The 18835-nt window shown below is 46.7% G+C and overlaps 1 protein-coding gene across 1 annotated transcript in view; it reads left to right on the forward strand.

Annotated features, from left to right (window-relative positions):
* Positions 1-126: 126 nt before the first annotated feature.
* The window catches only part of LOC116463796 (E3 ubiquitin-protein ligase RNF213-like), a gene marked incomplete at its 5' end in the record, with an annotated part of 78432 nt that continues 59723 nt past the window's right edge, over positions 127-18835 (forward strand). The window contains 7 exons of the mRNA XM_032147060.2: positions 127-254; positions 2169-2291; positions 8029-8209; positions 11131-11304; positions 11638-11787; positions 15581-16206; positions 17708-17864. Of these exons, the coding sequence (XP_032002951.1) occupies positions 127-254; positions 2169-2291; positions 8029-8209; positions 11131-11304; positions 11638-11787; positions 15581-16206; positions 17708-17864 (1539 nt within the window). The remainder of the gene's footprint in view (positions 255-2168; positions 2292-8028; positions 8210-11130; positions 11305-11637; positions 11788-15580; positions 16207-17707; positions 17865-18835) is intronic.

Consider the following 18835-nt stretch of genomic DNA (forward strand, 5'->3'; position numbering starts at 1 on the left):
GCCACTAGCACGGCTCACTGTTGATGAAGGCTGGGGAGAGCTCTGGTGTTCGCGGAGTCCCGTGCTGTCTGTATTGCCGTAATGCTCTGTCTTTCTCCCTTCATGGGAGTGTGCTGTGGCATTTAGTTGTGAGAGTGGGTGTGACCTGTGTGCGGGTTTTGCAGGTCTGGAGGCGGCTGGTGGAAATCCACTTCCCCGTGGAGCATGGCTGGAAGGAGTCGTTGCTGGGAGACATGGAATGGAGGCTCAAACAGGTACCAAAAGTTCGGGGACAGTCTTTTCAGGGCGTGAAGGCAAGCTGGAGAACCCCAGACCATTAGCGACAGCCAAGAGATCTCAGCGGTGCCTCTCTGTGGGCAGGGATGCGGTGAATCACAGCTCCGTGTTTCTGTTTCTGATCCAGCCCTTACAGTCTGTCCCCAGAAGAGCGCTTCGGAGTCTTACTGAGAGGACAGAGAGGAACAAGGGCCCAGGATCTCACCATCATGGGGGTGCAGGATTTTTCCTGACCCCTTCGTTGGACTTGCGATGGGGATGCTGTGTTTACTTGGCCCACCGTGCTCAACCCCTTGTGGGAGGGAGCACGTGGGTGAGTGTGGCATCTGGCTAGCTGCTTTGGGAGCTGGCAGGAGCAAGCTCCGTGCAGGCCCTGCAGCAGTGCCCAGGTTGAGGTGCCTGCAACCTCCAAAGCTCTAGAGGGTGTGTTACAGTGCTCTCTTAGCTCCGCTGTCTATGGACAGTGGTGTGTTATCAGCTCAGTGGGCCCCTTGCCTTGTTGCCTAGGGTGGCTGCCCTCTGCCAGGGCCAATGTGACAGCCTCTTTTAGGTACCCACACTCGGTGGGTCCCAAGCCCTTGTCCAGCATCCAAGAAGAATGAGGTCACCTGGACACTTGAAGGATGGTGAAGGTGGAGAATTTTATTAAGCAATGGAAATGGCTCTCCGTGGAGAGGGGAGCTGGAGAGGGGATGGGTCAGGTGGGGAGTCTTCCTCTGGTCCAGGTGTGTCTGGCTGGCTCTTCCCTGAAGTCAGGACATCTTTCCAAAGTTAAACTCTCTCTCCTTGGAAGTCCAGCCATCCCTCTGAAGTCAAGTCACCTGTTTCCAGTCAAGCTACTTCTCTCTCACTACCAAGTCTGGGGTCTTTTTAGGCACGAGATAGAGGGCAGGGTGGGCCGTAGGTAGTTTTGGAAAGAGCAACATTCTATTGGTAAAAAGACATTACTCCGAAGGAACCAGTGGGGAGAGAGCAGGCACACAGGGATAGAGGTTCTCACTTTGGACCATGGGTTTCAGGCTTTTCGGATGGAAGGTGGGGTTCTGCCAGGGACCTGCCCCTGTCTGCACAGGATTTCTCTGCCTCCTGCCTCCATCGGTGGGGCCCCAGGCAGAGGAGGGGCCAAGCCTGCCCATAGCAAGTCTAAATGGCCCGTTGGTGACAGGAGCCTCATGACACACAAGTGGAGGACACACAGACATGCCCCTCATGCTGAATTAAGGCCTGAGGCTCGAGGAAAATTAGCTTTTATGTGATATGAGAGTTTTATATGTAACTTTTTTTTTTTTTTTTTGAGACGGAGTCTCGCTCTGTCGCCCAGGCTGGAGTGCAGTGGCGGGATCTCAGCTCACTGCAAACCCCACCTCCCGGGTTCACGCTATTCTCCTGCCTCAGCCTCCCGAATAGCTGGGACTACAGGTGCCCGCCACCACGCCCAGCTATATTTTTGTATTTTTTGTAGAGACGATGTTTCACCATGTTAGCCAGGATGGTCTCGATCTCCTGACCTTGTGATCCACCTGCCTCACCCTCCCAAAGTGCTGGGATTACAGGTGTGAGCCACCGTGCCTGGCCGATATGTAACTGTTAAATGGATCTTTAAAGGGAAAAGTCAGAAACAAGGAAAAATGACCTATTTCTCATAACTTACCTGTTTTTGCAAGCCAGGTGCTTTTTCTGCAGAGTGGGAAAAGAGACTCTTTTAAATTTTAGCCTTTGGTCCACTGGTCGGGGGCAGGGAGGACATGCTTTGCGTGGGCCGGGAGAAGCTTAAAATTGGGGGAAACGGTAAAACAGTGGGAAAGTAAAAATGACGAAAGAACTTTCATCCCATAGAGCACTGGAGCGCTGCATCCGAAAGCTCTGAAACCACCCCCCTTCGATTTTTGCAGGAGAAACCCCTCTCCCAGATCACTGCCTACTGCAATAGTCACTGGGACACCAATGGCTTAGAGGACAGTGTGGCCAAGACCTTTGAGAAATGCGTCATTGAAGCCGTGAGCTCAGCCTGCCAGGTGAACAACCTCTCCTCCCGGGGAAACGGATTCGGGCTCACAGCTGTGTTCTTCCATGACCCAGCTAAGGGCTATGAAGCACCCGCTGGGTCTCAGCTCCTCTGCTAACTCAGAGATTGGGAAGTGGGCACCCTCCTCCCTCGCCAAGGGCAATGGCGCTGAAATCCAGTTCTCTCCGGATTCCTGGGTGTACTGCACAGTCCCTGCTGCTCGCACCATCCTGCATGTGTTCCATATGGAATCACGGCCGTGCGCGTGTGGCACAAGTCACACGGGCTTGCAGGCCGTTCCTCAGACGGCCCTGTTATCACTGTGGCTGCTGGTTTGTTTGATTGTTAACCCTTGCTCAGTAGGTGTGCAGGAAAAGACTCCAAAGGTTGACAGAACATTTATGGAAGCAAAATGTGTGAAATGGAAAATGGTATCAATTTATTTAGCTCTTTTTGGCAAAGGGGAAGAGATTGTGCCCCTCTGTCTCCCAGGAACAGTCTCCCAGGCAGTGCCACACGAGGAAGCTCCCTGCTGGCCACGGCTCCCCCGCTCACATTTCCTAATTGGACACTTAATCCCTGTACAAGCACCGCCTTGCGGCCACAGGGGAAGTCCAGAAACATTGAGGTCATTGAATTCTGGGGACCAAGGGGTTCTAATTTTTTAAGTGACTGATACCATTGATAAGGTTTTCCTTTCCCTTATTTGTTAACTCTCTGTTGAGATATCGTTCATATGCCATACGGTACCTCCGTCAAAAGTTCCAGTTCAGCAGGTTTTGGGGTAGTCACAGATATGTACAGTCATCACCACAGTTAACGACAGAGCATTTTCATCACTTCAAAGAGAAACCCTGTCCCCTTTAGCCATCATCCTCCTCCCCTCTAGCCACCCACTCCCCTCTGCAGGCATAAACAATCGCTGAACATAAACAACTGCTTCTGTGGCTTTCTCTGTTCTGTCATATGAATGGAATCATATATGTGGCCTTTTGGGTATGGCTTATTTCACTGAGCGTAATGTTTTGTTGTTGTTGTTGTTGTTGTTCTTTGTTTGTTGTTTTTGAGACAGAGTTTCACTCTTTTTGCCCAGGCTGGAGTGCAATGGTGCAATCTTGGCTCACCGCAACCTCTGCCTCCCAGGTTCAAGTGATTCTCTTGCCTCAGCCTCCCAAGTAGCTGGAATTACAGCTACTTTTTGTTTAAAGAGTCTTTTAATTGTTTAAAGAACAATGTGCCGCCACACTTGGCTAATTTTATGTTTTTAGAAGAGACGGAGTTTCTCCATGTTGGTCAGGCTGGTCTCAAACTCCCGACCTCAGGTGATCCACCCACCTTGGCCTCCCAAAGTGGTGAGATTACAGGCGTGAGCCACCGTGCCCGGCCGAGCATAATGTTTTAAAAATCCATCCAGGCTGGACACAGTTGCTCACGCCTGTAATCACAGCACTTTGGGAGCCCAGGAGTTCAAGACAAGCCTGGGTAACAGAGTAAGACCCTGTCTCTATAAAAACTAAAAAATAAACAAAAAAATTAGCCAGGCATGGCTGGGCACACCTGTGGTCCCAGCTACTTGGGAGGCTGAGGTGGGAGGCTCCCTTGGGACCAGAAGGTCAAGGCAGCAGTGAGCCATGATCACACCACTGCACTTCAACCTGGGGGACAGAGCAAGACCCTGTCTCGAAAAGCAATAACAACAAAAGTCCATCCATATTGTAGCATGTGTCAGTTTACGTTAAGTATTCCTTACCCAAAATGCTTAAGACCAGAAGTGTTTTGGATTTCAGATGTTTTCAAATTTTGGAATATTTGCATTTACATAATGAGATGTCTTCCAGATGGGACCCAGAGTCTAACCACAAAATTCACTTGTTTCATATACATCTTATACACATAGCCTGAAGGTAATTTTATACAATATTTTTAACAATTTCGTGCCTGAGACAAAGTTTGTGTTAAGTATTTGTATGTTGAATTTTTCACTTGTGGCATCATTATACTCAAAAAGTTTGGATTTGGAGTATTTTGGATTTTGGGATTAGGAATGCTCAACCTGTATTTCATTTCTTTCCATGGCCAAATATTATTCCCTGTTTATCCATGTGTCCATTGACGGCCATCTAGGTTGCTTCTTCGGCTATTATAAATCTGCTGATACAAACATTAGTGTACATGTTTATGTGTGGGTGTATGTCTTCATTTCTCCTGGGTGTATACCTCGATGTGGAATTGCTGAATCATATGGTAACTCCATGTTTAATTGTTTAAAGAACTGTCGGCCGAGTCCCACAGCAGCTGGAACCATTTTCAATCCCTCCAGCAGCATAGGAGGCTTCCAGGTTCTCCACATCCTCACCAACATGTGTTATCTAACTTTTTGATTCTAGCCATCCTAGTGGGTATGAAGTGGTATCTCCTTGTGGTTTTTGTTTGTTTTTTGAGATGGAGTCTTGCTCTGTCACCCAGGCTGGAGTGCAGTGGCGTGATCTTGGCTCACTGCAACACCTCCACCTCCTGGGTTCAAGCAATTCTCCTGCCTCAGTCTCTCGAGTAGCTGGGACTACAGGCATGTGCCACCATGCCCAGCTAATTTTTGTATTTTTGGTAGAGATGGGATTTTACCATGTGGGCCAGGATGGTCTCGATCTCTTGACCTCATGATCCACCTGCCTCAGCCTCCCAAAGTGCTGAGATTACAGGCATGAGCCACCGTGCCCGGCCTCATTGTGGTTTTTAACTGCATTTCTCTGATAACTAATGATATCAAGCATCTTTTCATATGCTTATTGGATTTATCTGTATCTTCTTTGGAGAAATGTTTATTGAGATATTTTGCCCCTCATCCCCCCCGCTTTTTTTTTTTTTTTTTTTTTTTTTTTTGAGAAGAGGTCTTGCTTTGTCACCCAGGCTGGAATACAATGGCACGATCACAGCTCACTACAGCCTCAACCTCCTGGGCTGAAGTGGTCCTCCCACTTCAGTCTCTCAAGTAGCAGGGACTACAGGCATATGCCACCATGTTCAGCTAATTAAAAAAAAAAATTTCTGTGGGCCACGCACGGTGGCTCACACCTGTAGACCATCCTGGCTAACACGGCGAAACCTTGTCTCTACTAAAAATACAAAAAATTAGCTGGGCATGGTGGCATGCGCCTGTAGTCCCAGCTGCTTGGGAGGCTGAGGCCAGAGAATCACTTGAACCCATGAGGTGGAGGTTGCAGTGAGCTGAGATTATGCCACTGCACTCCAGCCTGGGCGACAGAGCGAGACTCTGTCTCAAAAAAAAAAAAAAAATTTTTTTTTTGGTAGAGACAGGGTCTTGAGATGTTGCCCAGGCTGGTCTTGAACTCCTGGACTCACATAAGCCTCCCTCCTTGGCCTCCCAAAGTGTTGGGATTGAAGGCATGAGCCACCACACCTGGCCTCTTTTGCTCATTTTTAAATTGGGTTGTCTTTTTATTATAGAGTTGGGAGTCTTTATTCTATATACAAGTCCCTTGTCAGATATATGATTGCAAGTATTTTCTCCCATTCTGTGTGGTTTTTTTTCACATTCTTGTTGGTTTCTTTTGAAGCACAGGAGTCTTTAATTTTGAAGAAGTTGAGCATATCTGTTTTTTCTTTTGTTGCTTGTACTTTTGGTGTCAAAGAATCCTTTGCCAAATCCTAGGTGACGAAGATTTACTCCTATGTTTATTTATCTCCAAATGTTGTATAGTTTTAGCTCTTACATTTAGGCCTTTGATCCATTTTGAGTTCCTTTTTGTATATGGTGTGAGGTAAGGGTTCTGTTTCATTCTCTTGCATGTGGACATCCAGTTGTCCCAGCATTTGTTGAAAGGACTCTACATTCCTCATTGAGTGATGTTGGCACTCTTGTCAAAAATCTGTTGACGATACATATATGGATTTATTTCTAGATTTTCAATTCTATGTATTGATCTACTTGCCTATCCTTGTGTCAGTACCACACTGGACTACCATTGCTTTCTAGTAAGTTTTGAAATTGGGATGTGTGAGTCCTCCTACTTCGTTCTTATTTTTCAAGATTGTTTTGGCTATTTTGGGTCCCTTGCAATTTCATAAGAATTTTAGAATCAGTATGTCAGTTTCCACTGACAAGGAAGTCAGCTGGGATTCTGATAGGGCTGGTATTCAATGTATAGATGAGTTTGGAGAGCATTGCCGTCTTAACAAGGTTAAGTTGGATTTCTTTCATTCAATTAGATTTTTTTTTCCCTGTTTAGACGGAGTCTCGCTCTGTTGCCCAGGCTGGAGTGCCCAAGTAGCTGGGACTACAGGTGCTCACCACCATGCCTGGCTAATTTTTGTATTTTTAGTAGAGTTGGGGTTTCACCATATTGGTCAGGCTGGTCTCGAACTCCTGACCTCAGATGATCCACCTGCCTTGGCCTCCCAGAGTCCTGGGATTACAGGCATGAGCCACCATTCCTGGCCAATTTCTTTTGACAATGTTTTGTATTTTTCATAGTTTAAATTTTGCACTTCTTTTGTTAAATTTCTAAGTACTTTTTTTTGTGGGGGGATGGTGCTATTGTAATTGGAATTGTTTTCTGAATTCCATTTCCAGATCGTTCCTTGCTGGTGTCTAGACACATAGTGCTCCATGTGTCTTGTAGCCTGCAACATTGCTAAGCTCATTTGGTAGCTCAAATTGTGTGTGTGTGTGTGTGTGTGTGTGTGTGTGTGTGTGTGTGTGTGTGCATGAGAGAGAGAGAGAGAATTAAATTTTCTATACATAAGATCATATCATCTGTGAATTGAGTTTCACTTCTTCCAATCTGGATGCCTTTTATTTCTTTCTCTTGCATAACTGCCCTGGCTAGAACCTCCAGTACAATGTTTAATGAAAGTGTTGAAAGTGGACATCTTTGTCTTGTTCTGATCTTAAGAGAAGGTTTCAGTCTTTTGCCACCAGGTGTGATGTCAGCGTGAGCTTTTCATAGATGCCCTTTATCAGTTTGTGGAAGTTCTTTTTGTTCCTCATTTGTTGAATGTTTTTTTTTTAATCATAGAAGAGAGTTGGATTTTGTCAAATGCTTTTCCCGTATCTACTGAAATGATCATGCGATATTTTCCTATTGTTATTAACTGATATTTGATGTTAAATCAACCTTTCATCCCTGAGATAAATTACACTTGATTGTGGTGTATAGTTCCTTTAACATGTGGCTGGATAAGGTTTTCTTTTATCCTTTTAAATGTCAGAAAGTATCTATTATAAATTAACCTTGTGGCTTTTACTAATTACTGAAATATTTTGCAGAAACTTTGAACCTAAGAAAGAAAAATATTGTTTCTGGGAGGAGAATTAAAATGTATATGTTGTTCATAGGCAGCTTTTTAAAAGAATTACAGTTTAGGAACATAAAATATATGCTATATTAAGGGTTTATTCATTTTTGGTATTTTTCATGATATGAAAGTCCAAAAAAAAATGTAGAAACTGGCAGCCAGAAGGAAGGAGGGTTACTGGTTATGTTGGTGTGTGTTTGTGTGTGCGTCTTCACATCTCTGGTGCTGGACACTTAAGGAGGCAGTATACAAGGAAATGAAAATTTTTGAAGAAATGTAAAGTGTTTTACTATTTTGCTCTTTTTGTGGCCTTGTAAAACAAGTTACAGTAGATTTCTGAAATGCTATTGAGTAAGTAATTTGCTTTTGTTATTTCAAAACAAACTAATGAAAAACTTCTAAATGTCCCTCTTTTATTAATTTTCTTGTAGTCTCAGACCAGTATCCTTCAGGGACGCTCTTGCTCTAATTTGCGGAAATTTGGCACCCTCTTGTCTGCTGTGATCACTAAGTCCTGGCCTAGGAACAATGGGGAAGCCGTGGACAACTTGGATGACATTCTGAAGCATCTGCTCACGTTGGCAGATGTCAAGCACCTCTTCAGACTGTGTGGTATGTTTGCCGGAGTGCCGGGAACATGAGCTCAGGGAAGGTGGTGTCTTCTTGACTCTGGGAAAGGTGGGAGGCAGAAGATTTGACAGGATGATACTGAATTGGGATGGGCTGATGTTTGACAAAGGCTGCAGTTTGGATAGAGAGACCCTGGAAGGCTCAGAGTGTCTTGTGTTGTATATAATAACTAATGCTAACAGCCACTATTCATTGAATGCTTGCTGTACCCTAGCGACTGTGCTGGGTCGCAAGGGAAGTGTCCTTGAGACAACCCTTCTGAAAGTCCCCTTTAAGGCCCCCAATTTTCAGATCAGGAAACAAATGGAGAAGGCAATGCAACTTACCTAAGGTCTCAAAGATTATAAGTAGTAAAAACTAAACTCCAGACCCAGGTATGTCTTATTTGGAGAACAATATAGAACGTCCAAGCCAACATCGATGACCTCAACAGAAAGTGAAGTACTGTGCTGTCTGATTTCCCACCCAGCCCCCCGCGCCCCAAGTGTTTTGTGGTCAAGGGGGAGAGAGAGAGAGATATTCCATCCTAAAAACATTAGAGTCCAGTTGACATGTGAGACCTTAGATTCATATCTTTTAGTGAGAAGGCACTGGATGTGGAGCAGCCAAAATCAATGCTGAACTTCCTACACATCAGGGAAGTTGTGGGGATCAAATAACTGAATTAATATGGGAGTGCATAAGTAAAAGCTACTCTCTTGAAAAGATCATTTTTGTGTTATTTGTATTTATTTATTTATTTATTTTTGAGATGGAGTCTCGCTCTCTCACCCAGGCTAGAGTGCAGTGCTGTGATCTCAGCTCACTGCAACCTCTGCCTCCCGGGTTCAAGCGATTCTCCTGCCTCAGCCTCCCAAGTAGCTGGGATTACAGACGTGAGCCACTGTGCCTGGCAGTTTATTTAATTTTAAAACAAGGTCTTCTCTGTTGCCCAAGTTAGCATGTAGTACAGTGATGCCATCATCGCTCACTGTAAGCCCCGACCTCCCGGGCTCACGTGATCCTCCTGCCTCGGCCTCCCAAGTGGCTGGGACTCCAGGCATGCACCACCATGCCCAGCCTGTTTATAAGTTGGATAGAATTTTTTTTTTTTTTTTTTTGAGATGGAGTCTCGCTCTGTCGTCCAGGCTGGAGTGCAGTGGCACAGTCTCAGCTCACTGCAAGCTCCGCCTCCTGGATTCATGCCATTCTCCTGCCTCAGCCTCCTGAGTAGCTGGGACTACAGGCGCCCGCCACCACGCCCGGCTAATTTTTTGTATTTTTAGTAGAGACGGGGTTTCACCATGTTAGCCAAGATGGTCTGGATCTCCTGACCTCGTGATCCGCCCGCCTTGGCCTCCCAAAGTGCTGGGATTACAGGCGTGAGCCACCGCGCCTGGCCTGGATAGAATTTTTTAGAGCACTTTTATGTGTACAGAAAAATTGAGCATAAAGTACAGAGAGTTGTCATCTGTCTCCGCCACCATCACACAGGCAGTACCCTGTTAGTAACATGCAGCGTTAGTGTGGTGCTTTTGTTACAGCTGATAAGCCAATATCGATACATTATTATTAACTAAAGTCCATAGTTTACAGTAGCGTTCATTTCTGGTGTTGTCCATTCTCTGAGGTTTGGATAAACCATGGCCTGTGTCCACCATTCCAGTATCGTACAGAATAGTTTCGCTGTCCTACAAAATCCTGTGCTGCACCCCTCCCATTTCCTGTAGTCTTTTCCAGAATGTCCTATGGCTGGAATCTTATAGGATGTCGCCTTTAGACTGGCTTCCTTCACTTAGTAATACGTATTTACGTTTCCTTCATGTCTTTTCATGGCTTGAGAGCTAACTTCCTGTTACCACTGAATAATATTCTATTGTGTGGATGTGCTACAATTTGCTTACCCATTCACCTAATGAAAGACATCTTGATTGCTTCCAAGTTTTTGCAATGATTAATAAAGCTACTATGTTTGTTTCTTATGGTGCAGATAAGCTTCATCTTCTCCTAATATTGTATGGCTCTAATATTACTGGGAGAGAAATCCTAAGTGATTAAACGAAACATATATAAAAATTCTTCCCTCTAAATTTGTCATAAAATCAATTCCAAGATTTTGCAAGATAATGAAGATGTACAGAGTATAAAGTTATCACATGGCTGTTTCTCTCTTTGCATATGCTATGAAAATGTCTAAGACCATCCTGATAGGCATTGCTAGGTATGTCTGCATCCCTGGTGCAGTTTCTTCTGCTGTAGGTATTCCTAGGGCAGGGGCTTTTTAAAGAAGATTCTGTGTATTCTATTTAAAAAATATATTCAGACCAGGTGAGGTGGTTCATGTGTATAATCCTAATGTTTTGGGAGGCCAAGGCGGCAGGATCTCTTGAGCCCAGGAGTTTGAGACCAGCCTGGGCAACAAAGTGAGACCCTGTCTCTACAAAAAATTTTGAAAGTTTGCCAGGCATGGTGATGTGCACCTGTGTTCCTAGCTACTCGGGAGGCTGAGGCAGGAAAATCAGGTTACAGTGGGCTGTGGTTGTGGCACTGCACTCAAGCCTGGGTGACAAAGACAGAGTGAGACCCTGTCAAAAAAAAAAAAAAGGAAGTCAGTCCGTCCATATACTGAAGGGGACATGGGTTTTAACCTGAGAAATGTGTCTCCCAGCTGATTTTGGCCATTGCGGGAGTCATCTTCGTGGACAAGGAAGTTGTTCAGGGGATGAATCTGGGCAAGACCTAACCCTCGTGGGGGAAAGCAGAAGGGAGTGGAGTGATTGGTGCATCTGGAGACACTGGCCAGCCATTGCCTGTGTTTGAGGAAGTGGGGGCAGGACAAGAGGTTATTTGGAATTCCCATGGTAACGGCAAAGAGGCAGGAGGTGGGGAGCCCACTGTTTTGACTGTGTTCTTCATCTGTTCAGGAACCGATGAGGAAATACTAGCAAATATTACAGAGGATGGCAAGAAGTTGATGGCTGCTGCTGACTCTGTGTTCACGAAAGTTGTTGGTGACCTCCTAAATGGAACGATTTTAGTTGGACAACTGGAGCTGATTATAAAGCACAAGAATCAGTTTCTTGACATCTGGCAACTGAGTAAGCATCGAATCGAGATACGCACTTCAGGCTCCTGAGGCATTAAGTAGCTTGAAGACACGTTTGTGTGCATTTTTGCAAAGGAGATGATCATCTTAGCCTTGATAATGAGTATCTCTTCTTGCTCATACGTTGATAGGGGTGGTTTATAATTCTCAAGAACACCACGGGAAAGTGATAGAATAATGGCCATCTCGAAAAAGTGGCTATGTGCAAAACCGTCCTAGTCCTTCTCCTGGTGGCGGGGAAGGTGGGGCGCATTCAAAGCGCTGCCATGGAAAATGGCATTTGTTTGCTGTATTGGGTTACTTTATTGTTGTTCTTATTTTCCAGAGGATAAACGTCTTTCACCCCAGGATGAAAAATGTGCTGTGGAAGAAGCACTGGATTGGAGAATGGAGGAACTGTTATTTCTAAAGAAAGAGAAAAGATGTGTTGATAGTCTCCTGAAGATGTGTGGGAACGTGAAACATCTGATACAAGGTGGTATTCCTGAGACGTGAACAACGTTGAGGGCTCTCAAAGGGTTAGAGGAGAACACAGTAAGAATGGATCACAGTAGCAGATCTTTATTTTGGAGAGAAGGCTTTAAAATTTTTTTTCTTAATTTGCATTTGCTGGGGGGATCGCTTTCACCTCTTTTAGATTCTTCTTTTTGGTATTTATGTCCACATTTCCAAATAACATGCTTAAATGTCTCCTTGATTTTTCCGGTGTCAGCATGAGCTGCTGACGCCCGCTGCGGAAGATGAGGGCTTAGAGCCACACATTTCTGGTCTGTGCCCTGCACACATCACCTTTCCACCTCCTGTTGCTCCCTGTTTTCTCATAGTGGAGTTGCATCACTGTTTAGGGTTAAATCAACAGGACCCACACGGATCACAAGTGAACCATGAAAGAAACCGTCATCATTTTACAATTTTTGCACAAACTCTCTGTTTTCCACAGAATTACATTTCCTGTCAAATGCTGTTTTCACTGCGTTAATGATATGCTGTTTTCATTGTATTAATTTCTAATTCCATCCTAATCTCTGCTGAGTGTCTGAATTTCCTTGAAGATCATTGGTTTGACCTTTGAGAAGGAACCTGCCAACCCTGGGCTGCAGACGTAGGGTGGAGTCTCCCTCCACCTCCTAGGGGGCCTTTGCCTCCCGCGCCCCCCTCCGCCGCTGCTCACTCCTGCTTCCTCTGTGGGCAGAGCACACCCTCACTGGCTTCCTGAGAAAAGGGGGTGTAAGAGGTTAAACCCTCGAATCCTTGTGTGTCTAAAGATGTCTGTCCTCTTACTAGGTCAGTCGCTCGGCTAGGTCTAGAATTACAGACCGGAAGTATTTTCCTTCTGAAGTTTCAATGTGCTGCGCCATCATTGCCTCCACAGTGTGGCTATGTATGCAGAAGTCCGATGCAGTGCCAATTACACATCCTTCATGTGTGTGACCTGTTTTCTCTTTCTTGAAGCTCTTGAGCTCTTTCTTTTACTCATATTCTGAAATAATAATGTGTCTTGGCCTGGATCTATGTTCCATTGAGGCTGGGCATGTTGGCTCCCACCTGTAATCCCAGCACTTCAGGAGGCCAAGGCAGGAGGATTGCTTGAGCCTAGGAGTTTGCGACCAGCCTGGGCAACATAGCAAGACCCCATCTCTAAAAAAAATACGAAAAATTAGCAAGACACAGTGGTGCATGCCTGTATTCCCAAGTACTTGGGAGGCTGAGGCAGGAGGATCACTTGAGCCTGGAAGGTCGAGGCTGCAGTGAGCCGAAATCACACAACACTCCAGCTTGGGTGACAGAGTAGGACCCTGTCTCAAAAAATAAAATATTTTCAGTCCCCTCTATTGGGTATTAATCGGTAGGTCTTTCAACTCTAGACATCAAAACCCTTGAGTTCTGGGAAATTCTCTTGAATGATTTAATTTTTTCTTCTCTTGCTGGAATTCCTGTTAATTGGATACGGGACCTCCTGGATGATCATCTGTCATCATTTTTCTCTCCGGTTTTCTATCTCTGTTTTTTGCTCTGCTCTTGAGAGATTTATTCAGAACCAAACTTTCTGCTTAGATTTTCATGTCAGCTTTCGTATATATATTTAATGTAAAGGAATTCTTTTTCTCGGAATGATCCTTTTTAAATTCTATCCTGTTCTTGTTCACGCTGCAGCGTCTTCCCTTCTGGGTTATTCACCATTTTGTTTTGGAGGTTTTGCTTTTCCTGGCACCATGTGCTGCTTCCTTTCACTTGTTGATTTGTTTTGATTTTCCTCCTATGTCTGGACATTCTTGTTTGTATGTTTATTAAGAGAAAGCCCTCACAAGTGGGTTGGCCCTCTGCGGGTTGCTGCCGTGGGGTGCCGTGGCTCGGCCTGGAAGTTGGCCTGTCTCCTGAAGTCTTCTGTCTCCTGCCTGGAGGGTGTGGGCCTGGCTGCCGGGTTTCTGGGAGCCAAGAGGGAGAAGCGGGCTGGCGGGCCTTGGCATCCTGTGCGTGGTCCTCCCATGGCCCGTGTTCTCAGTGTGGTTCTCCACCACCTCCCTCTGTCTCCTGTGCTTCACACCCCATCCTCCTTCCCCCGAGATTGGATAATTCATGTCTTCTGTTAGCTTCCTGAGAAAGGTGATGTGTCTAGAAATGCCCTTTTTTCTGCCATGTATCTGTGGCCTCCAATCCACACGCCCCTCTGCGTTATCCTTTCTAGAAAATAAGCCATCTGTTGGCTGCTGGGTTGAAGGAGGAGGTCCACCTGCTGTGTCAGGACACTGGGGTGACAGTCGGTGTGCTGGATGGACCACATCTTTTTTTTGAGACAGGGTCTTGCCCTGTTGTCCAGGCTGGAGTGCAGTGGCTCAGTCTTGGCTCACTGCAACCTCTGCTTCCCGGCTTCAAGTGAATCTTGTGTCTCAGCCTCCCTAGTAGCCGAGATTACAGGTGTCCACCACCACGTCCAGCTAATTTTTTGTATTTTTAGTGGAGATGGGATTTCATCATGTTGGCCAGGCTGGTCTTGAACTCCTGACCTCAAATGATCCATCCGCCTCAGCCTCCCAAAGTGCTGGGATTACGGGCATGAGCCACTGTGCCCAGCCTGGGCCGTGTCTTAAACAGACTTTGAACGCGGTCTTCCTTATTTCATCACCACCTCCCAGTCTGCAGTGACCTGCACCATGTGTGTCTGGTTTTTGGGAATCCTGTGACATAAAAGTGCTCAGCTCTCAGCACTGCCCACTGGGGCCCCAGGACTCCCTGTTACCAGGCCTCACGTGTCATTTGCCACTGGTGCAGCTCGTTTGCAACTTCTAAAATTTTGTTCCTGTTATCCTGTTCGCCATTCCTCCTCCTGTCCTTGTCAGTTTATGACTTTTTTTTTTTTTTTTTTTGAGATGGAGTCTCACTCTGTCACCCAGGCTGGCATGCAGTGGCACAGTCTCAGCTCACTGCAACCTCCACCTCCCAGGTTCAAGTGATTCTCCTGCCTCAGCCTCCTGAGTAGCTGGGATTACAGGTACGCTCCACCACGCCTGGCTAATTTTTGTATTTTTAGTAGAGACAGGGTTTTGTCATGTTGGCCAGGCTGGTCATGAACTCCTGACCTCAGGTGATCCGCCCATCTCAGCGTCCCAACATGCTGGGATTACAGGCATGAGCCACTGCGCCCAACTAGTTTATGACTTTTTATTTTTATTTTTTTGAGATGGAGTCTTGCTCTGTCCCCCAGGCTGGAGTGCAGTGGCGCGATCTCGGCTCACTGCAAGCTCCGCCTTCCGGGCTCACGCCATTCTCCTGCCTCAGCCTCCCGAGTAGCTGGGACTACAGGCGCCCACCACCACGCCCGGCTAATTTTTTGTATTTTTAGTAGAGACAGGGTTTCACCGTGTTAGCCAGGATGGTCTCGATCTCCTGACCTCGTGATCCGCCCACCTCGGCCTCCCAAAGTGCTGGGATTACAGGCTTGAGCCACCGCGCCCGGCCAGTTGATGACTTTTTAAATGCAGTTTATATTCTGTCATTGGAGTGGGATTTGGCAAAGAGTAAACAGATGCGTGTTTTCCCACTGCCATCTTTACCCAGAAGTTTATGATGCTTTCTTTATCATGAATATTGGTTAACAAGGCTAAGCGGGGAGGGAAAGACCTGTGAACTCTTCCTGAGAAAGAAATCCTAGCAGTTGTGTGCTCTTGAGTTCGCTCAGAGAATTGAGGAGAGTAAGTCTTAGGAAAGTGAAATAAAATGGAATCATGATTAGAGCTTTGACTTTTGACATTTTCTTTTGGTTTCTAAAGTGGACTTTGGAGTGCTTGCAATAAGACACTCACAAGACCTCAGCAGTAAAAGATTAAATGAAGTCGTGACAGTGAGACAGTCCACCTCCTCGAACTCGCAGAGGACAACGCATTACCAGCTGAGCTCCCAGGTCCGAGAAATGGCTGGGAAGATAGACTTGCTCAGAGACAGCCACATCTTCCAGATCTTCTGGCAGAAAGCCGCAGAGCCGCTGAGTGAACCTAAGGAGGACCAGGAAGCCGCAGAGTTGCTGAGTGAGCCCGAAGAAGAATCAGAAAGGCATACCCTTGAGCTTGAAGAGGTGTATGACTATTTGTATCAGCCTTCTTACAGAACGTTCATTAAACTGTACCAGGATCTAAAGTCAGGACGGGTCACCCTTGCAGAGATTGATGTCATCTTCAAGGACTTTGTGAATAAATACACGGACCTGGATTCAGAACTTAAGATCATGTGCACTGTGGACCACCAGGGCCAAAGCGATTGGATCAAGGAGCGAGTCGAACAGATCAAGGAATACCATCACCTGCACCAGGCTGTCCACGCAGCCAAGGTCATCTTGCAGGTCAAAGAGAGCCTGGGACTGACCGGTGACTTCAGTGTTCTCAACACTTTACTAAATTTTGTAAGTTATTTGCTGGGGACTGTGGGGGTTTGGAGGGGCGTCCTGCCTCACGCTCTTCAGAAGCCATGGGCTTCGTGGCTTTGAAAAGCGGGGCGGATGACTTAGAGCTTCCGTCAGGGACCCCTGTGTGTGTGGTACTTGAGGCCTGAATATCCCGAGGGCTTTGTTTTTACCTTTGTTATAAATAGTACCACTGCTCCTTAGCCAGAGGGAGTTTTCTTGGGTCTGCATGGAGATCAAGAACTCAGGAAAGGGCAACAATCCTCTTTTCCTAACGGGCATTTGTAAAGGGTCATAGGCTCTCTTCAGGTTACAGAAGCCAAAAAGCAAAACACTTTGTCGGCTGCCCAACTGCATCTCCCAGTTCCACCCAAAAGCGGTAAATCAGTTGTTTCTGTTAGAGTTAAGAGGTGAGTCTTTTGCTATTTTTTTTTTTTTTTTTTTTTTTGAGACGGAGTCTCGCTCTGTCGTCCAGGCTGGAGTGCAGTGGCGCGATCTTGGCTTACTGCAAGCCCCGCCTCCCTGGTTCACGCCATTCTCCTGTCTCAGCTTCTCCGAGTAGCTGGGACCACAGGTGCAAGCCACCATGCCCGGCGAATTTTTTTGGTACTTTTTTTTAGTAGAGACAGGGTTTCAGTGTGTTAGCCAGGATGGTCTCGATCTCCTGACCTCGTGATCCACCTACCTTGGCCTCCCAAAGTGCTGGGATTACAGGCGTGAGCCACCGCGCCCGGCTGAGTCTTTTGCTGCTTATGTTTTTAGGTAGACCAAGATAATGATTAGAATTGAGCATAAAAGCTGGAATCACAGCTGGGCACAGTGGCTGATGCCTGTAATCCCAGCACTTTGGGAGGCTGAGGTGGGCAGATCACCTGAGGTCAGGAGTTCAAGACCAGCCTGACCAACATGGTGAAACCCTGTCTCTACTAAAAATACAAAAATTAGCCGGGTGTGGTGTCAGGTGCCTGTAATCTCAGCTACTGGAGAGGCTGAGGCAGGGAGATCGCTTGAACCAGGGAGGCGGAGGTTGCAGTGAACCGAGATTGTGCCACTGCACTCCAGCCTGGGCGACAGAGCAAGGCTCCGTCTCAAAAAAAAAAAAAAAAAAAAAACAACCTGGAATCACATCCATTTACACTTGAACTTCAATGCACGTCCTCAAGGAAGCAACTGCTCTGGGCCTTTATTGATAAAGCAGAAAAAGCAACAGTAGTTACCTGGCAGGGTTATGTGAGAATTGATTTTAAAATCCACTTTATTAAAATGCTTAGCAGAATATCAGGTTCCTAGGAATCACAGTTCCTCTTGATCAGGGAGAAACAGCCGTGGGGGTTCGATCATCCAATTCAGGGGTAAGAGCTCGGTGTGCCTGTTGTCACAGCAGTGGCAAATCTAGGCATCGAGGGAGGGTGGGGCTGCTGGGATGGTCAGTGCTTGCAGCTCACGGATTCTTGGGTTCTGGTTAATGAGTTCCAGTCCACAGTAGAGCTTTCTCTTGCAGACTGATGACTTCGGCCATGGAACACTGGACCAGATCAACCAGGAGCTCATCCAGGCCAAAAATCTGCTCCAGGACATCAGTGAGGCCCGGTGCAAGGGGCTGAAGGCTCTGTCCCTGAGAAAGGAGTTCATCTGCTGGGTCCGGGAGGCTCTTGGAGGTAAAATTAGCCTTTGGGGTTGCGTGGAAGTCTGGAGAAAGTTTTCAGATGGCGCATTGTGTGGCGTTCCTAAACTCTTTGGCAATACCTCCCCTTGGCCAAGGGCTACGTAAAGGGCAGAAAGATGTTGCCTGCATGCTTTAGGGAGATGGGCACTGCTCATACAGTTCACAGTATTTCCCACGTGCTGGTGTAAAAGCCACTCACCTCGCCACACCCCGCCACTTTGGAAGCTGTAAATGGCTCAGGTTCCTTTTCTGTAAAATCTTGCCCCCTTCAGCTTTTTCTTCCGGTAGATTTTTACTGGAGGACAAGGAGAGCTCCTGCCCACAGAGAGGTTTTTTTCTGTTTGTTTGTTTTTTTGAGACAGAGTCTTGCTCTGTCGCCCAGGCTGGAGTGCAGTGGCGTGATCTTGGCTCACTGTAACTTCCGCTTCCGGCTTCACGCCATTCTCCTGCCTCAGCCTCCTGTGTAGCTGGGACCACAGGCGCCCACCACCACACCCAGCTACTTTTTTGTATTTTTAGTAGAGATGGGGTTTCACCGTGTTGGCCAGGCTGGTCTTGAACTCCTGACCTCAGGTCATCCACCCATCTTGGCCTCCCAAAGTGCAGGCGTGAGCAAGTACAGGCGTGAGCCACCGCGCCCGGCCCCTCAGAGAGATGTTTCTCACAGCTTATCCATTGATGCTGTACGTTTCTTGGCAGCCTCTTCAGTTCTGTCGCTTAGATGTCATTGGCGGAGGAGAGAGGAAGAGGCAGAGGAGGCAGGAGGGGCATAGGCGGCAGTGCAGGTGTGCTGAGGGGTCTGGGGCCACCACCTGCTGGATCGCAGGCTCTGGCTCTCTTGGGAGAGCTGCTGGTTTCAATGGTGGACTCTTTGGTCCACGCTGATGCACATCCTTCAATGAGTAATTTATCTGAGGGGAATGATCTGAGTGTTTCATAGTTAATTGTGAACATGTTATTTAC

The sequence above is a fragment of the Hylobates moloch genome, unplaced genomic scaffold, assembly GCF_009828535.3.
Source record: "Hylobates moloch isolate HMO894 unplaced genomic scaffold, HMol_V3 SCAFFOLD_65, whole genome shotgun sequence".
In the NCBI taxonomy this organism is placed as follows: Eukaryota; Metazoa; Chordata; class Mammalia; order Primates; family Hylobatidae; genus Hylobates; species Hylobates moloch.